Source organism: Plectropomus leopardus, chromosome 2 (assembly GCF_008729295.1).
Source record: "Plectropomus leopardus isolate mb chromosome 2, YSFRI_Pleo_2.0, whole genome shotgun sequence".
Taxonomy (NCBI): domain Eukaryota; kingdom Metazoa; phylum Chordata; class Actinopteri; order Perciformes; family Serranidae; genus Plectropomus; species Plectropomus leopardus.
In genome coordinates this window covers 9,292,161-9,320,080 of record NC_056464.1, presented here as the reverse complement: position 1 = coordinate 9,320,080, position 27,920 = coordinate 9,292,161, and the positions used below count along the sequence as shown (strand labels likewise).

Sequence of the window (27,920 nt, the reverse complement as noted above, 5' to 3'; positions counted from 1 at the left end):
TGCATTTTGTTGCAGAGCTCATAATAGTACATCTATAATATCTCCTGAGAAAAAGGGATGAATTTTTCAAGCATTGCATACATTTCTAGGGTCTCTCTGTCAAAGAATGACAGCGAAAAAACTGAATGGGCAGGGCACACTTCACCCAATCCCACTCCATGGACAAAGGGCAACAAGGGATAACAAGGCAGATCTCTTTGGCTTCTCCACACACAATGTTCTCATCACCCATTCATCGTTTCTCGTTAAAATAGGATACTAACAACGCCCGACATTTTCCAGCACAAGACCCTCGACATCGTCTTAGATGTGGCTTATTATATAAGTGTGTAAAATAAGACTCATTAGCCACCAAAACATAACAATCACAACAGGGAATCAAACAATTAAACATAAATAAGCTACATGACATTAAATGATTTAAACTGAACGATAAAACTCTTCTCAGCCCCTCCAGAAAGGTCTCACCACCCACAGAGAAACATCAGAAATAGAAAGCCGTACCTGTGAAATCCCCACAAACCACTTAGAAACCAACAGTTGGACTCCCAAAATGCCCGCTCACACGAAACTAAAGGCAGATGGTATGGAACATTACATAGGTGCATACAAATTATAAATATAAGCATTTCTTTTTAGTTTCAAAGTGTTTGCGCCCTTGAAAATATTTCAGTCCAAATTAACAAACATTTTCAGTCCCATGAAACACACAACATCCGTTTCCACATCTTACACACTCAAAATCCCCAGAGCAGCAAATAATTGTTTGGATTTCACCCACTAATCCATCAACGCACTCCACTCTCCTGTCGAACGAGGCAACAATTTAAACATTTGAAATGTGTCGAGAGATGAGATTTAGAAATTCGGATCCGTGTCAGATTGTCAACCCCAATATCACTTATCTTTGTTAAACAAATGACTCTGAACTCTGAGCTTTCAAATTTTTAGACAATGTCTCAATCTTACAGTCGAGCCACTGTTGTGGTCTGAGTATTAGTGTCTTGTGGACTATGATAATTCATGCAAGATTTCTGATCAAAACATGCCATCATGCAAGTCATTTCTATGCATTGAACAAGCACAATTATTTATGTATTTGTTTGGAAATCTTTCTGAGTAAATGTAAGCCCTTGGCCCGAGTTGACCCCATAATAAACAGACCCTTAACCAATTGGTGTGAAAGCCCATGTAAAAAAAGCGTTTTTCGATGTGGGTATAACAAAGATAAAATGAGTAGAAGAGTTAAGTGACATGGGCAAAATGTTGAATATTGTTCTTTTTTTTTGTCTGTTTGCATTTTTGCTGCTCAAATGAACAATTTCTAGCTTTAATAAAACAGAAAAGTACTTCCAACGCTCTGTCATTTGTGTCTTTCACTCACCAGTCATCCTTCTGTTTGCTCTCGTGTCATATTTGCTCCTCTAATACATTTCAGTACTAAATGACACAGAAGCCCTCGTTGGCTGCTTTAAGAGGACAATTCTTCAGCATCAAGCAGCATCCTTGTTTTTCCTTCACAACACTGTCTTCCATAGGAATCCATTACTTGCGTCCAGGCGCTGGATTCCTTTAGTGTTTTTTTTTTCATTCCACCTCTTGGTGTAGAGTTACTTGTCTTAATCTGTAGACCAGTGGTAAAGTGAGCAATCTGCCTTTCAGCAGACACAGACATTTCCTTGTCTGTTTCATTCCCTTTTGTTAAGATCAGAAGTCTAGATACAACAATGTCACACAGTATGCTGATTATGTTTGGTTTTGACTGAAGTTCAAGAGTCTTCAAGCTGTAACAGACCAAGCTGCTTCCCTCCGCATCAATATAAGAATGAAGTCTGTAAACAAAATTATTGAGTAGTATTTTTTTCTGACTTGCAAATGAAATAATCTGTACATCTGTGTGGGTGAGTTTCCTCTCGCTTTGCTTGAAGTTACATTATTATAATTTTTATTGTTATTACTGTGATTATTATTCCAATGCTCTAACATTTAGATTCCCTGATGTCTTTTTGGTTTCTTCCTTTCTCTTTCCTCCCTCCCTTGCCCTCATTGTTGTCATCCTGTTTCTCCTTGTCAGGTTTGGTTACACTGTCATAAGAGGGCAGGGAGGCAGTTGAGGGGGTGCCCTCCTTCTTTTCTTGTTCTGCATTGTTCCCGCCGTTCTCCACTTTGTTATTGGCTGGTTTGCGCTTACAGACGAAACCCCGCCTGGCCAGGTAGGAGCGGTAGGCCCTCTGAATGATTCTGGCTGAAACATCCTCCTGCTTGCGCCTCAGGGTGGTGGTGATTGGCTCGTATGAGACCTTGGAGGGATTGGCGGCCACAAAACGCTCCTCCATTTGTTGCCTCAACATGTCCAACTCGCCGCTGTCTCCCAGCACACGCTTAGTGAAGGCAAACAGGATGTCCAGGCAGTGGATGCGGTCGCCGCTCACCATAGGCATGTCCATGGCGATCAGTTCAATGGTGTTTGGCTTGGGGACTCGGAGTGGGTGTTCAAGTGCGTCAGCAAAGTCAGAAAGCTTGGCGTAGGTGATGAATTGAGACGCATCGGGGTCAAACTTCTCCCAAATCTCATAAAAGGTCTCAAAGTCATCCTCGCTGAGTGGGTCTGCACTCTCCTCTGTGGCCACGCTGAAGTTCTCCAGGATGATGGCGATGTACATGTTGACCACAATGAGGAAAGAAATGATGATATACATGACAAAGAAGAAGATGCCCACAGAAGGGTTGCCACAGTCTCCCGTAGCGGGGGTGCCAGCGTTCTCCAGATAAGGGTCACAGTCTGGAGGGTAGTTGAGAATGGGCAGCAGCAGGCCGTCCCAGCCAGCTGACGTGGTGATCATAAACAGAATGATCATGCTGTTGCCGAAGGTCTCAAAGTTGTACATGTCATCGATCCCAGCCCCGTGTTTCACATAGCCAAAGTTGGACATGCCAAAGATGGAGAAAATGAACATAACCAGGAAAAGCAGGAGGCCAATGTTGAACAAGGCGGGAAGTGACATCATCAGGGCAAACAGCAGAGTTCTGATTCCTTTGGCCCCCTTGATGAGACGTAGGATCCTGCCGATACGAGCCAGACGAATCACCCTGAAGAGTGTTGGTGACACAAAGTACTTCTCGATCAGGTCAGCCAGAAACATTCCTGAAGTTGAAAGGAAAGAAAAAATAACACAACGTACATACATTTGGTTAAAATTTTGTTACAGAAATGCTGACCATTGACTGCTTTATTTAAAGGAACATTTCACCCTAAAATCAAAATATGCTCAAAATTTCCTCTTACCTGTACGGCTATTTATCAATCTAGATTAGATCAAATCTTTTTTGGTTTGAGTTGCCAAGTGTTGAAGATATTGACCATAGAGATGTCCTACTACACCCTCCAACTGTATCACCACCCAGAAGGTAACACTAGCTCACCACGCACCACTGAGCTAGCTAACATTACAGCTCAGCAGAAGAAGATGCCATTAATGTTTACACCTTGTGTTTTTAGGAGCATGAGCCTCTCTTCCATGAGTAGATGCACACTTCCTTCTGCAAGGTGATATGGTTGGCAGGTGTAGTTCAGTAGAAATAAAGTAGTTCCTACAGAAAACTGGTCTGTGGATTATCTTGAGTAACCTGGTCGTTTCTGGAAAGAGACATTGCTGTTGAGTTTTCCAAATATATTTTTTGACACTTTGAGCACCACAAACCGAGTGCCATTTAGTTCATGATATTGGAGAGACGGTAGACATCTCTACGTCCAATATCCCCAGCACTCTACAACTCACATCAGAACAGATAAAAAGCACTACAGGTAAGAGGAAAAATATGTATTTTTGATTTGGGGGTGACCTGTCCCTTTAATACACATTACATTATTATGCCTACAAGCCAGAACAGCACCTTCATAATTTTGTACAAACTGCAGAAGATATTAAGAGAACCAAAGAACCATTTTTAACACATCATATTGGGGGTTAGTTATTTTCTGTAGAGAGTATTGAAATAAAAACTGTTCACAATGAAGTGAACAGAGCAGTAGAGTAATGGAGGACATATATGGATAACATATTGTGGAACATGGAGCCCCAAAAAGGTCAAAAAGCAGTACAACATTACCAGACAAATCAAAAATATAGCTGAATATGTCCACAAATACTACTGTCTTTTTAAAAGCATAAAATAGCATAAAAAATGATATATATATATATATACATATTTTAATTTATTTATTTTATTTTTTATTTTTTTTATTTTATTTTTTTTTTAAATTTATTTATTTATTTTTTTTTTTTTTTTATTTTTATTTATTTTATTTTTTTTTTTACATCAAAAACACCAATCATTTGGAAAAAATGGACTATCTTTCACTAGTTCATTTTATTTATTTCTTTCATTGTCTTTGTTGTTTTTTTTAGCTTTTTAGTTCAGTGTTTTTGTCTAAGTACATGGCTAATTATTTATCCTTTTTTAACTGATATATTCTGTTACGATAATTTGACTTGTCTATCACTTTTTACTGCCTTTTGTCTGATTTGGAGATCCATACACTATTAAAGTTTTATGGGGGGAGAAGCAGAAACTCATATTTTAAAACTACAATGACCTGCATGGTTTGAGGAAAGTGACAAAGTATCAAAAAGTGGCCCTTTAATCTGTCTGTGCCACCAAAACCCATTTATATGGGCAACATCTGAGCTATTTCCAATCAAGCAGACTCACACTTGTTTTACAGTTCATAAATAAGTCTTTGAATACTTGCCCACAATTGAAAGGATGACCACAACCACATCAAAGATGTTCCAACCGTTGGTGAAGTAGTAGTGCCGCAGTGCGAAGAGCTTCAATAAAAACTCGCCAGTGAAGACCACGATAAAGATGAAGTTGACCCAGTAAAGCACTAGTTCCGTGTCCTCCGTCTGATCGTCTGTCTCCACCATCATGGTGACCATGTTGAGGCAAATGAGGATCATGATGGAGATGTCAAACACCTGCTGCGTCACAAAGTCAAACACCATGCCCTGGATGTTGTTCTGAGGAGAAGTAGAGGGAAAGGAAGGAGGCATGTTTGGAGTCATTTTTTTGATCTCTAGAAATGAACAAATACATACCTGCTCAGCGATAAAGTTGAAGAGTGAAATATTTACCTGAGGCCTGGGGATTGGTTTTTGTGGCTTCTTTGACCCTAGTTTCTTCATGGCATTGTAATATTTCTTCTGCTCTTCCGTCATGAAGATATCCTGACCTCCAAAGTAAAGGGGCAAAAACAATTTGGTTACAATTTGCAAGGATTTAGACCTCCAATTACAGTAGTTATCCAAATACAGTCTAACATTTCAAACTGACTTTGTGTGTAATAAAAACAATGCCCCTTGTATTTGTTTACAATGTTCAGATTTTGAGCTTAAAGTAATATTTTGAAATTTCTTGCTTATTGTTAGACCACTCAGTACTTTCATATCTCTACAGTAAATATGAAACTATCACCAGTGGCCAGGTAGCTTAGCTTAGCACAAAGATTGGAAACAGGGAAATATTTAGCCTGGCTTCATCTAAAATAATTCAGTTACAAAAAAAAATAGTTACAATACCCTCCTACGAGCTCCTCTAAAACTCATGAAAAAAATACTTACCATTTGTATATCAAATACTCATCTTGTATCATCTTAAATTCTTGAAGAAAACTGCTTTTCTAGCATGAATGCAAAGAGAGACTATTTGCTCTCTTATAGAGGTTGAGAGTTTGAGCGAGGTTTGGTGGGATCTTTAGGGTGACAGCAATATTCATGAAATATAGTGAACAAACAAAGTTAGCCCTTTGAGCTAATGTATAGTAACTTGATAACAATGGATCAGAAATGAGCAACACTTTTTGCCAACACCAGATATCAAACAAAAGCTAGAGACTGAATTCTATTAAATCGCAGTGAGCTGTACAGCAAAACAGAACATTAGCGGCTTCTACGCAGAAAGCAGAGGTAACGTTATCTCGGAGCCCGACAAGGCAGCTGCCTCCATTTGGGTCTGCAGCCTACTGATGCAATTTGCTCACCTTGAAGAATCTCAGACCACTGAGAGGTATCTGACTGATGATTTGAATCTTTCCCTTTCAGAGAATGGATTTAGCGAAAATGCGTGTTTGGAAAGAACTGAGCAGAAGAGTGGATAAATGAGACTTGGATTATACTGCACAAGTTGTGTGACACAATTTGCTCAGTTTTGAGATTCTTAAAGAAAGATAAACCAAGATTTCTTTTTTAATTCAATCAAACTACAGAGTAACTGATATACAAATCATCACTGGGAGTAAAGTATTCTTTCAGTTAACATTTCCCCTCTCTCTTCCAGTCATTATGACAAGCTAAGGTACCTGGTTGCTGGCAGTGGTTTCATATTTATTGAACAGAAATCAGAATGGTATTCTATATTCTCATACAACTGGCATCTAGAAATCGGATAAACATATTTTCCAAAAATATCACTTCAAAAAATCTGCAAAGCAGCTTATTCTCAGAAGATGAAAGTGAGGAAAATTAGTCTTATCTTTTTCTTTTGTTGATTGAAGTTATCAATGATGACACCGATGAAGAGGTTTAAAGTGAAGAACGATCCAAAGATGATGAAGATGACAAAGTAGATGTACATGTACAAGTTGTCCTCATAGACAGGCTGGTCCTCCACCTGTCAAGTGGCAAAAGTGGAAATTGGTACAAAAATGCACTACTACACAATCCAGAACTCTGTCTTTAAAACGGCAAAGAGCGTACCTTTCTAGAATCTATTGCTGCATACATGATGTCCATCCACCCTTTAAATGTTGCCTGTTCAGTGGGCAGACACAGTGTGAGACATTGTAAGAAAACAGATTAAACACATGATATCAGAGGAAAGAAGCAAATGTGAGGTGACAACAAAGGTTTCTCACCACTTGCAGGAGCGCCAGGTATCCTGCACCAACATTGTCAAAATTGATCTTGACGTTTTTCCATCTGACTTCAGTATAGTTTGCATTAATGAATGCAAAACACTCCGTTTTATTGTTGACGACATGGGGGAGGAAGTTCTCCTCAGCTGTCTCGTTGTAACAGTAGTAATACTTTCCAGCAAACAGGTTGACACCCATGATGCTGAAGATGAGCCAGAAGATGAGACACACCAGCAGCACATTCATGATGGAGGGGATAGCACCCACCAAGGCGTTCACCACCACCTGAAAAGGACAGTAAGGAGACAAGGGGCGCTGTGACTCAGCTATCACAGACCAACTGCACAGAGATGTTCACACATAAACGTCAACACACACACATACATAGAAATGCACATTCTCTCCCTCCATTAGAAGTGTGTTATCTGACTTCCTGGGACAAGGTGAAGTCATGACAATAAAATACTTGGGACGTAACAATATTGTCAGTTCATGGTAAGGCACAACACAATTCAGAGTCATGGTTTGTTGCACTCATGATATTTTGTTGTCGGAGTTAAGTTGGAGTAAAAACAAAATATGAGCATCCAAGCGAGACTACTGTTTTCTTAAAATCAGGGATGAACACGACTAATGTTACTGAACGGTTATTGGCGGGTTAAATGAAAGGACAAGTCGTCAAGTGTTACTTTGTTGGGACAGTTAAACGGCTCATGTTAACCAACTAGACGTTGAACTGACAAAAAGGGATGCGGCTTTTTACTCCAGAGAAAGTCCTTCAGCAACGAACTTATCTAATGGCAGCAACAGAAAGTTTGCAGAGTTTTTGGTTTGATAGGCAAATTAAAACCTGTTGTTCAATAAATTAAATTCAAATTGCACTTGTTTTGCGTTGTTGGCTAATCTACATTTCTATGCTTATGTTAGACCTTTTTTTTTGTTTGTTTTTGTGAGTATTTGAGTACCCTTTTAATAATTACATATGAGTACTTGAATAATATGAATATATAACTTAAAATGCCCATCCCTACTTTCAATGTGTTGCTCTTAAAACATTATTTCTTATAAGTTTGGTTAAAAAAAATAATAAATAAATACAATCCATTTTCAGCATCCATATCATCTAATTTTTGTATAGCAAAGTATTGTGCCGCCATAAATTGTTACACCCCCAAATAAAATGCAATTATTCTTTACCTAAATGTCCAAATACTGTACCTACGATTGTTTGGATATATTATGTAACTGTATACAATCATGTCACTGTAGCAGTCAGTGACTCTTATGCTGAGTTATATCTGCAAAGCTAATATGATTAATAATGCATTTGAAGACCAGTGAATTTTCATTAAAACTTTGGGCTGGGCAATATATTGATAATATTTCCATATTGTGATATGACACCAAATCATGTCTAAGACTTTGGATATTGTAAGCGTTGTCTTTTCGTAAAGGCTGCATTACAGTAAAGTGATGTAAATTTCTGAACTTACCAGCCTTTTCTAGCTGTTCTATTATTTGCTTTGCGTCATTATATCCACATTACTGCTGAGTATATACAAAATACCCATTGTGTAAATGTTTTGTGAAAACACCAATAGTCAACCCTACAGTATCATTGCAGTATCAATATTGATATATTTAGTCAGACGTATCATGATATTTGATTTTCTATATATTGTTCAGCCCTGATTCAATGTAAAGAAAATATTGCTGAGCATCCCCCAATAATGACTGTCCCTAAATAGGGTTACATATATTGCCAATTGAGCATATGAATGTGATTTATATAAACTACTCTGCTCTGAAGCAGTGTATGCATGTTAGAGGAGATAAGATAAAGTTTAAGATTAAGGAGGACCCCATATGAATGTGCATTTCTAAACACAGAGGTGCCATGGTAACAGAAAGCTAAATAAACCAAAACTTAACAAGCAGACATCAAATATCAAAACTCTCTAGGTTTTCTTTTCATTTCAGAGTTCTGTGTAATAATATAGAAACAAAGCATCCACATGATCAGTTCTTATTACTACTGCAAAATGGAGATCATGAAAATCATGGTGGTGACATTCACTGAGGAGTGGTGAGCGAGGATGGCGAGGGAGGGGGATATGCAACCAGAAGTTTGTTAATCTTCCAGTGTGACAATGCCAAAGCCAAACTGTGATAGAATCAGATAACAGGACACTTGAGGCAGAGCAACAGTCAGAGGATGCTGAGCTTAGACACTGACAAGATTTCTTTTTTAAGTTTTTTTTGCCCAGCAACAACCAGATGTTGATCAAACCCATCACACAACAAAATGATCAGAAGAACCCAATTAGCATTGCAGAAAGAAAATGTCTTTCTTTTTAGTACAGAGCCCTCCAGGGGCCACATGGTATCAAAGTGACTAATGTAGAAACTGTGCACACGCTCAAGGATTAATCAAGAGTGTGCATACTGTAAAATAAATGTGCACACACAGATTTATTGACCATCTGCACTCATTTCTATGTCAATTTGTTTGTCAATCAAATGACAACTGGGGGGCTCTGTAGCTAAGAAACCCTTCAGTTGGTTTACTTCACTGGACTGCATGACTTCACTTCACATTAACCCTGTCCTGTGACTCGGTTTTGTGTGATGGTCCATGCCAACCTCTAGTTGTTCTCTCAGCTGATCACTTCAGAGCTCAGGAATTATTAAACGTGTTGCATCATTCAGGTCAAAATCGCTGCTATTGTTTAGTGTTTCATAAGGCATAGGTGAGAATTTTTAGGTGTTTTGTTAATATTCTTAATGGGTAAATCACCGCATATTGCCTTAACATAGCACTTAATTTATATGAAATGAAATATGATAAATCAAATCAGATGTATTATGACCATCTGAGATGATCTGCATCCATGCAAAAAAAGCTTCTCACTGATAAAAGCTTTTAGCTAAAAAAAATTTCCCTTTAGCAACATTTTTGAAAATCTGCTATATTGCCATTTCTAGCATGCGTTGATGCTTTTATTTAATCGGCATGCAGAAGGACCAGCTGTCCAGTATCTTAGGTCTTACCCTCATCCCTTCAAAACGTGACAGGGCCCTGAGGGGTCTCAAGGCCCTCAGTGTCCTGAGTGATTTAATCGGGCCTAGATCGGAGTAGCCCAACGCATTAGCTATAAGGCTGACTATAGACACCTACACAGATAGGGACAGAAGGAGAGGGAAAGACAGAGGCAAAGGAAGAGAGGACCCACAAAGTTAGAGGGGACATAGAGAGAAAGGTGGGCCCTTAAATATACTGTCAGGATGGCTGAATGGTTATATACAGATATATATAAGTACATATATAGTTTATATATGTGTAAATATATGTATCTATATGACATACGGTTAAACAGGGGTTATTACAATAGACAAAGGTCAATAAATATGTGACCCAAGTTTTCTTTGTTGTTTTTTTTTTGTGTTTGTTTGCTTATGTTTGGTTTAGTTTGGCAAGCCAGTCTAGCGTGATAACCAGCTTAACAGCACAGTAAGCACACCTGGAAAGAAACTTGTGGTTGACACAGTGAGAGGGAGAGAAGATAAAGAGTCAAACAAAGGGAAAAAATTAGAGGAGAGATGTATTCACAAACACTAAATCAATGTGACACAATAATATACACACAGTACACAGTACAGAACAGTACAGTTTCCACACCAGAGAGCGTCTTATTTAAAGAGGGGGAGAGAAAAACGCAGAAGGTTGAGGACAACTTTCAGGGTTAGAAGAGAGAGGATAACCTGTGAAAGTAGGAGTCCCAACACAGCACACAAACCTTACCCTGGACCCTCAAACATCGACCCCCTCAGTCCCTCTCGACAGCTGCACAATGTCTCTCTTAACTTAAAGAGAGACACAGTTAGAGGCACCTGCTGTGAGAGAAAGGACAGGTCAATATTAGGGGGGAGATTTGCATGGAAAGGCAGGAGAAGTCATCTGTACAGCACAGAGGTTAATTCAAAATATAAGGAGATGTCTGCATATTGGAAGTTGTCTATTGGAGAATCAGTTGGGGGTTTGACAAGCACTGGATCCCGCCAAAAACATCTGAAGAACTTGACTCGTCTCTCCATCATCACAAGCTATAGCCATCTGGTCTTCTAACAATAAATCAAAGAAATAAGATGGGAAAATATTACTTTTTCAAATACAACAGGTGGACAAATTAACAGAATTGTTGTACAATATAATACATTTCAATACAAGACCATAGACTTAAATGTGAGGCATCGCCACTGAGTTGGATTCACACCTCTATTGTAAGATTCACAGAGGTTCCCTTGACAAAAAGCCAGGGATTTTCACACTGGATTTGGGATAATTGTAGAAAAAAAGCTCTGGCAAACCAACACTTACGATATTTACATGTTTCTTAAGTTAGATTGTCTAAACACTATTTTCATGATTTTGAGGCATAATGCAATAGCTAGAAGTAAAAAGCTCAGGTTAGGCTATGAACGAACTACGTCAAGGTCACGTAACTTTAACGTTGCCACCACAACAAGGCTGTAAAGTCGTGTTGACCGTGGTGTTGTCACGCAGTGTCATTTAGCAATATGTTAACTACTGCTTTTTTAAAAACACATGGGCGCTTCAAGACTCACTAGTGGGATCTAGTATTTTATGCCACAGAAAAAAAAGTTAAAGCCTCAAAAGCTTGTGTTAACCACAGATCTTATTTCAGGCATCTGACCCAAAACCCATTTAAAAAACACACTGACTGTGAGACAAGTGAACTATACTATAACTAGTACTATAACGCTGGGTGCACACTGGATGCAGAAGCGCCCCGGTATGTTAATTGTGGCACAGCCACGCTTCAGCAGTCACATGGCCATTCACACCAGGAGTGCATCCCTCTGCGCTGGTCAGCGAGCAATTCTCCCTCTTTGCTCCTTTCAATTACAGGGAGAGCTCTGTCCCTGTTTGCTGATGTACCTCTGGCTGTGTATCTGTCTGTGTGTGTCTGCTTGTCTCTCTCTTTCTGTTTAGACACAACTGACAAGCATTGTGGAGGCATATTATAGAATTTATCATAATAATCAGATAATTCATATCATATCGAATATATATAATTTGTATTGTTTAAAATAGATTATTCAGTATGATTTCCTGATAGATTTGCTCATGAAAAAATAGAGCAGACATCAAAAATTGGCTCAGAGCCATGGCGCATCCAGTGTGACTTGTCTGATTGCTCAACATAGGTGCAAAGTAGTTTCAATCAGTTATTTGATGCTATAAAAAGTGGGTTTGATGTCATGATTGACAGCTGTGTGTGCCAATCGGTGTGCATGACAAATAATGCTGCTTGCAATTTGGTTGGGCGAATTGGCGGGAATTCAGTATCACTGCTTCACTTCCCAATTGCTACTACACAGACTCTGACTATAAAAGTGCAAGACAGTAGCACCTTTATTTGCGTTATTTGACTTCATTTTTGTACAGTGGGAGGAAGCAGAGACGCACTGTCCGTCTTTTTATATAGTCTATGGTCATTGCATTGAATTGCATTCATCTTTATGTTCTGTCTAAGTCTTCGTAAATTTAAATAAATGAAATTCTAGACAGAATCCATCTTATTTTCAGCCAGGCTGTAACAGTGGACAACTTCAGCTTCTATGATATGGATAAGAAATGGGAACTCTGGCTCATTATCCAGTCTTCTGGATAAACCAAAACTAATGAAACAGTGACAAACACGCACACTTGCACAATACATTTTCACCTGAGGGTCTGAGGATGGCATTGTCATTTGGGTCGGCCCTCTGTTCTTCCCAAACCTTGGTACAGAACAGGATATCTTGAGACTTTCTACTGCCTGAAATTTGTTACCCGTTGTTATCCACAGTCCCCAGATTTTTGCTGATCTCCTGACCTTTTGCTTAGCACCCCCAGTAGTTGAAAATGGTAACTTTATTCCATGAAAGGTTTTATTTCAATAAAAAAATTATACTCATTCACCATGTTCCCCCAAGGGTGAATCTAAATGTTTTTAGGACATCTGACAATAGTTCTAGTGCTTCTAGTTGTCACTTGTTATCATCAAAGACAAAATTCTACCGAGCAGTTGTGGTCAAATCTACTAGGCACATTCACATTCCCCAAAGGATAAACCTTTTCAGTTTTTGAAGTATCATGAGCTGCCACCATGAGGCCACATCATTATCAACACAATCTCATAATCTAACTGCTGGTTCAACTCTGCTGAACATACACATGTTCTCAGGAGTATAAACCCTTATCAATTTTAATGACCCAATTTCATTTCTACAGTACTTCCAAAAGGAAAACAAGTATTTTCAGGCCAAGGTAGTGGGCAAGTGTGTACCATGTTTGAAAAAAGCCAGCCCATACTTTATGCACTTGATTCTCCTAGTTTCATGTTGGTCTAGTGTATTCCAAAATTCTTCATGGTTTACTGCACAATACCAGTTCAGTTGTTGGCAGAAATGCAACTTTAAAGAGAAACAGTATTGTTTAACCTGGACCATATTTGTTTGCGGTGTCTCTATATCTAAGTGACTAATGGAGACAACTATTTTTTAGATTCATCCAGTATTGAGAGAGTGCATACAGAGTGCGGCGAAACAGGCTGCACTGTAATACCACAAGTGTGGGAACTGGGCAAACCCAAAATCATGTTTGGCAAACCAAGAGGAAATACAAGAGGAAATACAACATACAGTACACTAGTGCATCCTTCTCATGTGACAAAGGATGTTAATATTAAATCACAGACACATGGGTACATGACAGTCAACGATGGTGGAAAACTGGTGGTGAAGGCACAACATTAAACACATCATCAAATACATGTAGGAGGATTAGGACGAGAAAAATATGAGTTCTCAGATTCATTTCAATATTTTAAATTATAGGAAAAAGTCAGAGGCTGTATTTAAAACTGTTAACTGATCGTTTAAAAACATTTTGGGCTTTGCTTCGGACATGCACGATGCATAATAGCAGCTCCAGAAGTACTTGGTTAGTAACCATTGCTTCGTCGCTACTTTTTACTTTATGCATGGTGGCATATGAGTCTAGTGCATAGTAGGGTACAAGTTGCATGGGGATTTAAACATTAAAAAGTAGCAGACACACAGAGTAGTGGACTATGTTGTATATTTTATCATATCATTTCTGACACCATATGACCCTTTCCTCCAAAGTCTGACTTTTGTTTTCAAGAATTCCGAGATAAGTCTCTGAACATGTATATTTTTCTTTATAGTCCTATTCCTCTTCAGTCTATGTAAACACCATAACATTTAGTGACACCATCAAAGGACGCCATAAAGTTCCCAAAAAAGTGTGACTGTCTGGAAAGCAGTAAACATTTCACGTTGAGCTCAACATGCACCTATGAACAGGTGCTCACCAACTTCCTTTCTCTCCTTACTGACATCCCCTTGGCTTTGCGGTAACACTTATCTTACGCTTTATGTCCCACCTCAACATCCTGTTTTAACAGGATATACATCACATTAAAGGTACAACCAGACAGAACATGGCAAAGCTGCCAGGCACCACAAACACCTCCTACAATCAGCTGCTTGTGGAAAGATCAATCATGCTCTCACTCAAAATGCAGTCCAGATCTTCCTACTGAAGTTGTTACAGTTTAGTTTCACAGATGACACAAATCCAAACAGAAGCTATGTCTGATGTGACTCTGCAGTAAAATAAGCTCTATTTAATGAACACCAAATGTGATTGGTTACAGCTCAACTATTTTCTACCACTTTCAGGTCACAGGTCATACTGTATATTAGAGCTTAGTGAGCCATATTGCCTGCATATCCCTTGCCACCTGTTATCCCGCTGTGCCTTGCTTGGAATTCTTCAGTAATTTGCTTAGCTTGCCATGTTCGGTCTGGCTACATTTTAGGGAACACCATTTCATGGGGACTTTAAAGGGGAACACCACCTAAATTAAGAATTCCAGTATGTTATTTCCATGGCCTAGGAATGTTAAATCAATGTCTGTGAACATGAGCTACTCTCTCTCAGAGCCAGAAACCAGAGAAACAAAGTCTTGTGATGTCTTTGGGTATACATTCTGGAGCTGCCCCATAGACAATGAATGGCCAATGAAATTTCTTTTTTATACCCAAATGAGCTTTATTATATTGTGTTCTCAGTCCTGAAAGAGAAACTGTACCCATACTCAGAACACTTCCCTGGATGCTCACAGTGTCATAAATTCATTGTCTAAGGAGCAGCTCCAGACTTTATACATGATGATGTCACAAAACTTTTAGCACCCTAGTTTTTGTTTATTAATATTTTTGTACTGTCTTAGACAATAGGAATAACTGTAAGTATGAATTTTGAAAATGGGCATAGTTCCCCTTTAAGCATACCATGTAATGTATATTTTCCATTTTCAAATAGACACAGGAAGAAATTCAAGTGAGAGAAAATCATCACGCACAAACAACAGAAAAGGACGAACCACACTGTGTGCAATAGTAATTGTCAAGTGGGAAAACACTGAATGACTCAGCAGTCCAAAGCTAGACAGGAGCTCTGAAACACACCCGGGTTTATAGATATTTACTGTGTCAGGGCTGCTGTTGTGTGCTACCCTGTTAACGGTAGGCTGTGACACTGACACAGAGCACTGTGAGGAAAACATAGCCCTCTTATCAGTTTACCAGTAATATCACATTATATGTCCTCTTTTGCTGTCTAAATTTCTGTAAACACTGGTGTTTTTTTGTTTTGTTTTTACATAATACTGACTCCATACCAATGTCTCCCACTTGCAACAGTAACATTTAAAGTTGCAGCATTTTGCTGACCGTGAATATGGCCCACAAAGCACTGCAGCAAAGCCCTGATATAACATAGAAAATAGATACAACTTGTGTCTCAAGCTGTGACCCATCAATACTTTGATAATTAACATTATAGCCTAATATTGACTCAAAAGGTTCTCAAAACAGTACATACTAGTATATCAGAACTGCTGAGATCTCCAAGGTTTAATCAAGAAACAGACCAAGTTTTTGAGTTCCTGAGCTACTTGGTCCATTTCTGTAGTAAGAACATTAGGGCTGTTAAAACCTGGTCGGTTGGTGAACATGCTCTTATCCAACTAAAATCTCACTGGTCAGACAAATGCTGGTGTTACTTTCGTTGGGCCATTTGTCCACCAAAGCGTTTCTTTTCCCGGCAGAAAACGACAGTTGTTGTTCAGCAATCGTATTTATCCTCTGTGACAGTTGGTCTCACTGGTATTTGGTTCCACTGTGATTGGACGGCTGGTGTTAGTGACGAGTGCAAAAATACAAAAATAGAGTCCGCACACTAGATAAACCATGGGAGGACTTTTGTTCTGTCCAGCACCTTTTATTTAACTGCTTTTGAATGTGCGTGCAGCTAGACTTTCTTCCCCATAAGTGACGAGTTCAGCATCAGAGCATGGATAAATTATCACAGAAGAGATTCAGTTTCAGACTTATCACTATGGATATACTGCATTTTACTAACTCTCCAAAACTACTTTTAGTTCAAGGCTGTATTATAAAGCTTCAGAAATGGATGCAATCATACCAGAGCCCTTGTTTGAGCAAAAGGATTGCTAACATCAGCTTCTGGACTAAAAATTAAGTCTCCCTCTCTCTTGCGTGCAGAGTTACAGAGATATTTAATGTTAGTAACATTATGCTGTCTATGACATTGTCATCTGCAGAGTTAAATTCTGGAGTGTCCAGTATGTCAGATTTTTCTCATCAGTCCTGTTTAACACTTAGTGGTGAGATGGACTCGTCCTGGGCATGTGTTTAAGTCAAGCCCTGTGGCAGGAAAAGAAATTCTTTGGTGGACACACAATTCTACCAGGTAGAGTACCCTCAATGTACTGTGGAGATTATAATGTGCTGATTTTTTCTCCCATCTACCAATCGATTGGTTGAAGAGTGTATATAATTTCAGTCGACCAAGATTTTTTTTGGTTGATTACAGCCCTAATGAGAATATAGACAGTCCTGCTTCATGTTTAGGTTAACCAATGAGCTCTGAGACTCCATGCCATACTATGATGGGTTACTATCTTAAAATATCATCATGAGAAGTTGATCCAAATGACTTGTATAAAAGTTGCACTATTACTTTACTATTCAAAAAAATGGTATGCAAATATACTTACATCCACAATGAAAAAGTCTAACCAACACCAGGCATTAGTGAAGTACTTGACAAAGCCGTAGGCCACCCATTTCAGCAACATCTCCAGGATGAAGATGTAGGTGAAAACCCGATCAGCGTACTCCAGAATGATGCGGATTGTCTTCCTCTGCTCAATGTACACATCCTCGAAGGCCTGAAGAGCAGCAGAGAATCATCACATGAGCAATAGCTTCACTGATCTCTTTCAACATTGATAAATTACACGTGCTGATGTTGCAAATAAGTAAATTGTTTAAAGAGGACCAATTTTGCTTTCCCTTTTTTCTGTCATATGATGTTGCTATGTCAGGTTATCATATTAAATGTGACCAGTGCTTCAAATAATGGGGTAAGTGTGTGTAAATGCAATTCCTGTGAACAAAAACCTCAGGTTTCAGACCATTTTGAATATTCTGTTTTGTTTTGTTTATCTGCTCCAGTCACGCTGCTGCAAGTGTTTGCATTATAAACCCTACACTGCTACATTGATTAAATGATTGATTCACTGATTTGTCTTATTTTCGTGTCATGCACACTATGTCATTCCCTGGCTGCAAGTACAATGCTACACAAAGCTGCATGCTAACATCAGGGAAATATGTTATTTTGGTTGCAGAAAAAAAACTAATCTCCCCACTCACATAATCTCATATTCCTGCTGGAGCATGTCCAATTGTATTTAAAAGCTTTAATTGCTGTTTTTAATGAGAGAAAATGCTAATATACAACGACGGTGCATAGATGCTGAGATATGGGAGACCCGGAAATGCTGAACAATGAGAGTTGACTGGGCTTAAAGAGACAGATACTACTGTACATGGAGTCTTCTTGTTTTGTTTTTTTTATGATTATTTTAGTATGAGGACTGTTTTTTGAACATCAGAGTATGTAAACATGTGGTAGAAATCTAGTAGAAAATTGGCATAATAGGTCCTCTTTAATGTTTGATTTTGACAAAACTGATAAAAATGACAAGAAAAATAGCATGAAATCTTTACAATACAATTATCTATTCAGCATGCTTCTGAATTTCACTGAAGAATGGCAGACCTAGGTTTTTACTGCAGCTGATATGCTGTCAACCTTTTCAGTAAATTAATTGTTCAACTAATGAAGCTGATGAAGGAAATTTGTCACCAACTCAAACTAGACTGATCAGCCCCTCAGCTCTTCCATTCTCAACTGCCAGCATCCATTCTTCAGCAATATTTTGATAAAGCTACAGACTTAAGCTGGATTCTACTGGTTGAAAGGTTGGTGCATTACAGCAATTTGCTTTCTATTAGCAACAATAATATCAAGGGCAGTTACAGAAGAAAAGCAAGAGACAGTCTTACCTGCACACATTATGAAACTGCTTTCTCTAAATGAACACATTATTTTATTTATTCTGTGAATTTCTATTCTTTGTCAGCTCTTACATTTATCATAATGTTGTAGTATTGTATTTACTTTGTTTTGTTATGTGCTTTATAATTATAATTAGAAGCACTAGTTGTGGCATAAATATGATGTTTATGAGTTAATACAAAAGTGGGCACATCTGTACTTGTGTGCATGCATGCATGTGTGCTCTTACCAAGGCTCCACTGCTGAGCAGGATCATGAAGATGATGAGGGTTTCAAACCAGTTATGTTCTACAATCAGGTAGCAGGTCTTCCTCAGGAACCACCAGCTCTTCCCCCAGCCGTGAGTGATGGGAACGTCACAGCATTTGTATTTGGCTACACACTCTGTTTGAGAAATTTAAAAAAAAAACCAGATAGATGCATAATACCTCCAAGGGCATAATGTATGATGTATTAGGGCCGGACAATATATTGATATTATATCAGTATCTTGATATGAGATTAGATATCGTCTCAGATTATGAATATTGTAATATTTTTAAGTTTTGTTTTTGTCTGTGTTTTGGGGGTTACATTACAGGAAAATAATGTATTTTTATTAACTAACCATACTGTTCTATTATTTGCCTTGACCCACTTCATCATTATATATCATATAATGAATATGATATATAATGTCATATCATGCCATTATATCCACATTACTGATGATTATCTATCATAAATCTCATCATGTAAATATTTTATGAAAGCATCAAAAGTCAGCCCTACAATGTTGTCTCAATATTTATATTTTTTTTTACAAAAAAAATGTGATATTTAATATATTGCACAGCCCCACCCCAACCATTTCACTTACCATAATTCCTTCTTTTTATATTTTGCATATCAGCAAGTACATGACTATATCTGTATTAACCCCCACCCTCTTAACCCATGCATCATTTTATGTTAAATTGCTTTTTCTCTTTATCACCCAGCCCTAGTACAAGGTTAGGTCAGGTACAATGTAAAAAATCAGATTAATGTTATTTTTTACTGACCATTCAGATATTATGAGAATACTTGTTGTCACTGTTGTCGTATTTTAATGGTTACTAATTTATCCTTTTGTTTTTATTTATTTGATTTTTTTTCCCTATTTTCTTGTCGTTTTTGTTTATTTTTGCCGTGGACTTTAAATTAAGTCATATATTTGTTTTATATTATGACGTAATGTTTTCTTATGTAGACCTCAGGAGGAGTAGTTGCAACCCTAGTTGTGGCTAATGGGGATCCAAAAATATAAATTTACTACAAAGTCGAATAATAAACACCACCTACCGTCTGTCCAGCAGGGGTCTGGGTCAACATACTCCTCCACTACCTCCACCACTGCAACCTCCTCCACATCAGGCTTGATGTCTATCGTGCTGCCCTCAGACGAACTGGTGTCATCCAGCTGGGACAAACAGAGGACCAAAGAGATCAGTTCAACCTCTAAACATCACAGGCTCAACAGTGAGATGTCGAAATCGCATGGATACGGCACAGTGCCAGCACAACCATTACATTAATGCCCTTTTGGGTTTATATACATGACATGATTTATTGCTAGAGATAAACATGCATGTGGTAGCTATGTGGTAAAGTTTCCTCTGCCAATGCCTATCCTGCAGAGTTTTGAATACATACACAAGGAGGTAAATAAACTTGACCAGTGATTGATTGCACTGGTAATGATGGTCGTTGTTATACATGCATAAATATAGATTTCCTTAGTGAGGAAGGGCATATTCATCTGTGAAGAAGAATGTTAAACATCAGAGTTGATCAATGTGATGACCAAAAACAAAACCTGTTGTGATGAAAAATACAATAAATACATCCAGTTTATGACAAGTATATTTTTGGATGCCTATAGCTGTGTTGCTGATGTGTTAGAATAACTAGTAGAAATCAGCTTGGTGAAGTTCACCGTACTGATAAATCATGTCATATTTTAACAATAGGTCATGGTGAGGCAGGGCAAACTAGTGAAACACCAGCATAACAGCAGTCTTATTGCAATAAAGTATAAACACACTTGTGCACATGCAGAAACACAACCTATTCAATTCACTAGAGAATGATACTGCACTTTACAATCTTAAGTTGTCAGCAAAGGACCGCAGTTGCACTCTCTCCTGCTGCCTCTCTGTTCTCTCTCTTTCTACCAAACAGCCAGATGGATCCCTGCTTTTCTGATTGGCTGTTAGTAGCTCTGTCTGTGTCTGCTCCCTGCAGTGTACCCCGTGGCTGGCTGTGGTGCAGGGAAGAGTGTTGCGTGGTTGGTTGAGGGAGCCCAGTGGAATATGAACCTGGTGCAGGTACAGTAGTGATGCTGCTGCATTATCTCCTTTCCTCCTACTACAAATCAGGTCAAGGTGACCCATGCATCAGACTTCCCTACAAGCATTGGGTCTGCCTCACCCTTATCCCACATTCATATTATACAGTAGACAGTATGTTTGCGTGTCTGTCATCTCGTCAGAACTGCCTTTATCTGTCTGCAGTGTCAGCACTCAGTGTTACAGCTCTCATGTCTAAATGAATGTTCTGATATGTCAAGTGAACTAAATGTCTTCAGTGTGGCAGCTCAGGCCAGTTCTGCTTAATGGATCAAAAGATGCCACATGGGCACAATGCCAAACAAACACACTCATTTACTCACGTGCACTCTGACTTATTGCATCCCCTTATATTACATGATTAAGTCACCATTTTGGTAAACATAACTGTACTGTTGCATTTGTTTGGACCATGCTGAATTAAGAAGATACATTCCTAAACTTGTAAATAAGTTATTAAAGGCTTTCTTCACTGCATATAACAACCGCAAAATTATATCAAAACATCTGTTTACAAACTCTCACACAACCTGTGCAGCATAAACCAAGTCTCACCTGTCCAGTCTTATGCTCAGTACTTCCCAAGTGCAAGCATTTTCTTCAAATCATAGTATTTAAAATGGAACAGAAAGTTGAAATTATCTATGCTCTGATCAAAGCCAGTCTCCTGCCAGTCTGAGAGGGCTGTCTGTTTAGGAAGTACTGAGTGTACGACTGGATACATGAGACTTGGATTATACTGCAGGACTTGTGTGAGAGTTTGTAGGCAGATATTTTGATATGGTTTTGCTGTTGTCAAACACAGCAACACAACATGACTTCAGTTCCTCAAGATTTTTTCCAGTTTTTGGATCTTCATTCACAATGGAAGCATGTGAGAAAAACAAAGGTTTCTTCACAAATCTGACATAATACGAAGTGAGTCATCGATATACAAATGTTCATTTGGCTGATGGGTGATATTCCTTCAAACACAAGAACATCACAGCTATGGTAAATCTCGAACAGATCCAGATCTCCAACTAACAGTGTCAAAATGAAAATCACCACATAATCCCACTCCATCAAGCAATAATATACCTAAACTATCAACAAACTCTTAAGTGAGAACATAACAGCTGCCCATCTCTCTGCAAACATTTCCTCTTATGGAGCATGTCCACAAGCAAGTTCAGTTCAGTATGGTATGCATATTTTTGCATTTCCATTTTTGGTAAACTCTCTGTACGGGGTGACTAGCACACAGATCCGGTAAAAAGTGGAGCTAGAAACACCGCCGTCTGTTGATTGGTCAGTGGAGAATCAACACTCAGAGCTGAGCTGTGGGTGGTTTAACCCTGAGTTTTTCATACATTAGTAAACTAAACCAAAAGTCTTTGATGAAAATGTAGCTTTACTCACATCTTTACTGTTCTCCACATCCGATTCACTGCTGAAATCTTCCGTGTTCAGGTTTTCAAAGTCCGACTCACCAACAGCGATAGGAACGCAGACCGTGAGGTTGGGGTTGTGGATGAAGGACATGTAGTCCTCATCAATCATGTACTTTCCCACACTGCTCCCAATGCCACTGGTGGTGCCATTGCCATTTTTAGCGTAGTCTAATTCACGGTTGATGTCCACTGTGTGGTTTGCAATGCAGTTGAGCTTCTTCTCGTACATTTCATCCAGAGGCTTCTGTTCATCCTCTATTGGTTGCTTTCCAGAGTGAAAAAAAGTAACAAACAAAAAAGTTTACTAGAAAAAAAAGACTGCAATCATAGAAGTCTCTAAGACACACATTATATAACAACATTTATTGTTTTTCAACAACCATGAATTTTTTATTGATTTATTGGTCATGCATATCAATGTTAAACTATATGGTACCTTCTTGAGCACTGTGGCTATGAAGAGCCTCATGTTAATCTTGAACCAGGCAATCCCTTTCTTAATACGGGCGACTGCAAGCTGGAGGTTGTTGGGCTCGCCATCGTCATCTGTGGCAGCGAGGTTGTCTGCACTGAATGAGCTCAGCAACAAGGCCAGGAACAGGTTCAGCACCTCAGAAAAAAACACCACAAAAGCTGGAACCCATGCACTCACAGTAAATGAATGCTTTACTGTCATCCAATAGTGTCTACGTTATCTTTGTTTATTTCTTACCACCAGGTTTCCGATGACCATGACCATCATAAAGACGATGAGGCACATGCTTTGTCCTGCCACCTCCATACAGTCCCACATAGTTTCAATCCACTCCCCACACAACACTCTGAACACAATCAGGAAGGAGTGGAAGAAGTCATTCATGTGCCAGCGGGGCAGTTCACAGGACTGGGCGATCTTGCACACACAATCCTTGTAGCTTTTGCCAAACAGCTGCATGCCCACCACGGCAAAGATGAAGACGATGATGGCCAGCACCAGGGTCAGATTACCCAGAGCTCCCACTGAGTTACCGATGATCTTGATCAGCATGTTGAGGGTGGGCCATGATTTGGCTAGTTTGAACACTCTTAACTAGGAGACAAACAGGAAAAGGGTTATTCAACAGTTATTCATATTAGGACCATGACTAGCTCCAAGTTGTTGGATTTGGACTGCGTCATGTTTTTTAATTTCATATTACTGTCAACATGTGTGTGCCATTTGGTCCAGCTCAAATACAAGATATAGCCATAATGAGGGTTTACACTTTTACACAATTCGAAACGGATACACTGAAGTTCTGGGCCAAAACCTGTGTTGTTTATTTAGTTTTTATTGTAATTTTTTCCACCCTTTAGGGTCAGGAAAAACAAAGAAATATTAATCATAAAAAAATTAGCTTTTTATTGCTTTTAAAAAATCAATAAATATCTCCATCAAACAAATGTTTCTCTTCAAGTCGCTTGCCAAAACCTAAGATTTACAAAACTGTATTTGAATACATTGGTAAAAATGAGTATTGGGCCAAGGTAAAGTAGAATAATTTCATGAATACAGCTTAAATGTATCATAATGTAGCTCTATGCAACCTCCATTAGCTGTTAGTTCTGGCCACTGTCTGCTAACACATATCTCTAACTAGCTTCCCTTTTGCTGATTTCAACGTGCATTTATTGTTCACAATGTAGCATTATCAGGGAAAAAATAGGGTGCGTCCTCTGACGTGTGATAGTGAGATTACTGCTTCCTTTCATCTCTGTTCAACCCAATAATGTTATGTAATGTCTCCAGGATGCTGTCGGTCTGGAGCTTTGCTTTTTAGCCTCAACAGAATTGATGTGAAACTGAAAAACATCAGTGCATTTGGTGAATGTCACCTTTTTGCAAATAGGCCCATGGCAGTCCATCAGGGAAATGTCAGCTGATACTGACTGAATCTGATCTGAACCCTGATACCAATGTTCGGCTAATAAATTTGTGTATCTATAAGATATAACGATGGTTTACTAATTACAGAAGCACTTTCGCAACTTAAACTCGGTCTTGATTTGGAGCATTAGAGAGAGAAATTTGATGATAACAAAGAAAATCAGCATTGCACAAAGTGTGACTGTTAAAAGACGAATATCCTTTTTTATAATCAATCTTTTCAGCCTGTGCATGCCGACCAGAAAAAATGTTAAACAAATGCAAACATTCCTGTCTCTCTTCCACTTACCAATCGGAATGACCTGAGCACTGACAGACCCTCCACATCTTGCAGCCCCAGCTCAACTAAACTCAGCGTCACAATGAAGCCATCAAAGCAGTTCCAGCCTTCCTGGAAGTAGTAGTAGGGATCCATGGCAATCAGCTTGGCAAACATCTCCCCAGCAAAGATGCCTGTGAACACCTGTGGACCCACACACAATATTGCATAAAGGTTATCATTTACGGGATGCACTTCAAAGTAACTCTATAAATTACAGTTTTCCCATAAATCAAACATAAGTGCCATTAAATTTTGTGACGTACTTCATGGTGACCAGGATGATAATGTAGGATGTGCACAGGTAGCGATTTCAGTGGGATTTAGGATTGCTTTATTTTTACTCAACCTACTAGTGCAGCATGACATTACCACAAAAGATACAATGATTTCCAGAAATGATGCAGATTTGTTTCATGAGACTGTGGCTTTGTTAAATCGGACTTTTATATTTGACAAAAAATTTAAAATCTTTAATTACTTAATAATTACGTCTTAAAGGCACTACAAGCAAACATAAAACCGGCAAAATTTCAAATCCTTTCCTCATTCTAGGAGTCTTGAGGGAAGATTGAGTGCAGAACGGAAAAAACTGGCTTGCTTACACTGCGTTTTATTGGATGTAGTGCTGATTAAAAATGGATTGGGATTTGCTTAGAGTGAGGACTCCTCTGACAGGGCAAGGTCACAGAGCAGCGGCTCCAGCAGAACTTGTATGAAGCTTCAGTGTTTTAGCCTGTTTAATACTGTCCACCCAGCAGCTTATCATGTGGCCCATCAGTGCTGCAGAGAACACCCAATGATTCATACTGCACCATCCATCATGCTGGTTCCTCTGACTTCAGTTCCTGTTTTACTCCTGACAGCATGCCAATCCCTATGACCTCATTTCCTGTCTTAGTACTGACACTGTGCCAATACTGCTGCCCTCAGACAGCTGTGCTACGGTGGTATCTGATGGCAAGGGGAGAGCACAGACAAATCAAAATGTCTGCTGTACATTTGTTTAATATGAACTTGTTAATATGTACTCTGCCAAACCAGTCCAGGACAGATCAGTGGCAAGCCTTATTACATGACTGTTATTTTGTGTGTGTGTGTGTGTGTGTGTGTGTGTGTGTATGTGTGTGTGTATGTGTGTGTGTGTGTGAGAGAGAGAGAGAGAGAGAGAGAGAGAGAGAGAGAGTTAGAGTTGAGTAGAGTTGAGGTAAGCAGGATGCAACGGAAGCAGGAGAGTGACCTGAGTGGGGGTGATGAGAGTTTGGGGAGCAGGCTGGCTGGCTACATTAAAGTGGGACTAAATCTTTAATGAGACCCCATCAGAGTCCTATATACGCTATGTGTGTGTGTGTGTATTCTTAAGTGCACATACCAAATGATGCATTGATGTATTGGTTTGAGGTTATGTAGTTAGGCCAAACTGAACCTGCAATGCTGCTGTAACTCCTGGGAGAGATAATGAGGTCCGGGCAGGCATAAAAAAAAAGTTATTGAGACAAATGGCCATGGCACAAGACGGGACAAAAGAAAGAACTGCAGTTTCTTACCAGGTTGCCGACAGACAGGACCCCCTCAAAATGTTCAGTCATGGGGTAGTGCTCCATGGCCATGAAGAGGGTGTTGAGGACGATACAGATGGTGATGGCCAGGTCAACAAATGGGTCCATGACGATCAAGTAGACAATGTGCTTGATCTTCAGCCACATGGGAAAGCATTCCCAGATGAGGAAGACATTGGCAAACTTGTACCAACAAGGAGGACACTTCCTCTGAGACTCCTCCAACTCTGCACAAAGATGTAAAGAAAAAAAAGACTGAGAAAAACAGTTAGGAGGGAGTCCCTTTAAGGGAAAGTTCATATTTTTTTGAAGTGGGCTTTTAGTCAGTTTATTACCTATAGTAATAGGCAGTCTGCATGTCCCTAGTTTGGAGAGGCAGACAGGACTACCACCACGAAAACTAAATAATAGATGTGGGCCAGCTGCAAAACATATTTTAGTCAACTAAAAAAAATTCAATATCAGTTTAAGTGTAGGCTATATTGAGAGTATTTTCACTGCTTTGAGGGGCTTCCCCTAAAGTCAGAGCCTCATATTATCAGTTGGAGACCCACAGTTGATTGAGACAGCTTCAAGTCAAGCAGTCGCTTTTTTTATGTGCAGTGTACTTCTAGGGACATTTTGGTCCCCAAATTTTGCTGAGTGCTCTTGACTTTCATGCTACTCTTTGCAGCTGCAGACGTGCAGGCAGCAGCACAGAGAGAGAGAACGCACCATGAGGTGAAGAAGTGGTGAATTTGCAGCTCACAGCAAGTTAATAGGATACAGTCTCTGGCTTTTGTTGATATCTATCTGTGTCAGCAAAAAATGTTGTTGCGCATTTGCGATCTGTTGTTAGTGCTGTTAGCTTGTTTACTTGATGATGTGAATGCCACTGTCACGCCAAATGTCCCGCTGAGCCCTGATTAAACATTAAAACTTTAAATGGAAAAACAAACAAATCATCAAATATTTGATTGACTAGCCAAAACTAAAAAGATCTGACATATACCCCAAATATATATACATGTTTTCAATTTTATTGTAGTGACTTAAAATTTCCTGGCGAGTAAAAGACAGCATCTGTATCTAAATGCCTTGTCTGCATAAAGATAATGCTGACTAACACCAGACTGCCTTCCTCCTAATTTCCATATCTAGATCTAATGCAGACAGTATGCATATGAGTCACAAATACACATATTTAAGTACAGGTGTAAATGCAGTGCTCAGTGGATGTTTTAATCTGAATAATACAGATTATATTTTGGTACAAAAATCTTCAGAGGAAAAAGGAAACGTGTGCATTGTTTGTACCCTCTAAGAGTGTGTTGGTGACTACGCTCATCTGACTGTTGGCACGGTCTTTTCCTTTGAAGGAGGAGTTGAGCTGATCCACAGATACCATGAGAGAGCCAGAGTGCTTCTTCTTAATCTCCACGTCAGTAGTCTGTACTCAGAGAAAGACACAATGTCAGTCAGAGTCAGTACTCACATGAAACAATGTGCAGTAAGATTCATGCTTTTAAGCTATCTTAACCTTGAATGATGCCATAGGTAAGCCTAACATGGTTAATTCAGCTTTTCACATCAGATCTTACTGTATGATTCCCCCAAATTTCCTTTTTTGTTCAATTTAAGCATTCCCTGCAGCATATCAAACAATAGTCTTCAAATTCATACTGTCAATTCTCAAATGGTTGCCTTAATTTACCACAACTGAGAGGAGGACCAGGCACTCAGTGACACAAACTATTTTGTTAAATAGGACTTTATATTAGTGTATGTATAACATACTTATTATTAGGCTTTTATTTGAGAATTTACGGTACCATTTCTTGATCCTTCATCATTTACTGTGCACATAGCTACAAACCCTAAGTAAACAACA

The 27,920-nt window shown here is 39.0% G+C and overlaps 1 protein-coding gene across 2 annotated transcripts in view; it reads right to left on the bottom strand.

Moving 5' to 3' along the window:
• Positions 1-1,102: 1,102 nt before the first annotated feature.
• The window catches only part of scn8ab (sodium channel, voltage gated, type VIII, alpha subunit b), a 61,811-nt gene continuing 34,993 nt past the window's right edge, over positions 1,103-27,920 (bottom strand). For both annotated transcript variants that reach the window (XM_042499790.1, XM_042499798.1), the window contains exons 13-28: positions 27,347-27,479; positions 26,039-26,277; positions 24,462-24,635; positions 22,979-23,335; positions 22,703-22,876; positions 22,235-22,531; positions 19,788-19,905; positions 18,694-18,848; positions 17,095-17,268; positions 9,968-10,090; positions 6,917-7,201; positions 6,759-6,812; positions 6,535-6,672; positions 5,139-5,243; positions 4,754-5,024; positions 1,103-3,145 (exon numbers count right to left, since the gene is read on the bottom strand). In XM_042499790.1, coding sequence (XP_042355724.1) covers positions 1,980-3,145; positions 4,754-5,024; positions 5,139-5,243; positions 6,535-6,672; positions 6,759-6,812; positions 6,917-7,201; positions 9,968-10,090; positions 17,095-17,268; positions 18,694-18,848; positions 19,788-19,905; positions 22,235-22,531; positions 22,703-22,876; positions 22,979-23,335; positions 24,462-24,635; positions 26,039-26,277; positions 27,347-27,479 — 3,963 coding nt within the window. In that variant the 3' untranslated portion in view covers positions 1,103-1,979. The remainder of the gene's footprint in view (positions 3,146-4,753; positions 5,025-5,138; positions 5,244-6,534; positions 6,673-6,758; positions 6,813-6,916; positions 7,202-9,967; positions 10,091-17,094; positions 17,269-18,693; positions 18,849-19,787; positions 19,906-22,234; positions 22,532-22,702; positions 22,877-22,978; positions 23,336-24,461; positions 24,636-26,038; positions 26,278-27,346; positions 27,480-27,920) is intronic.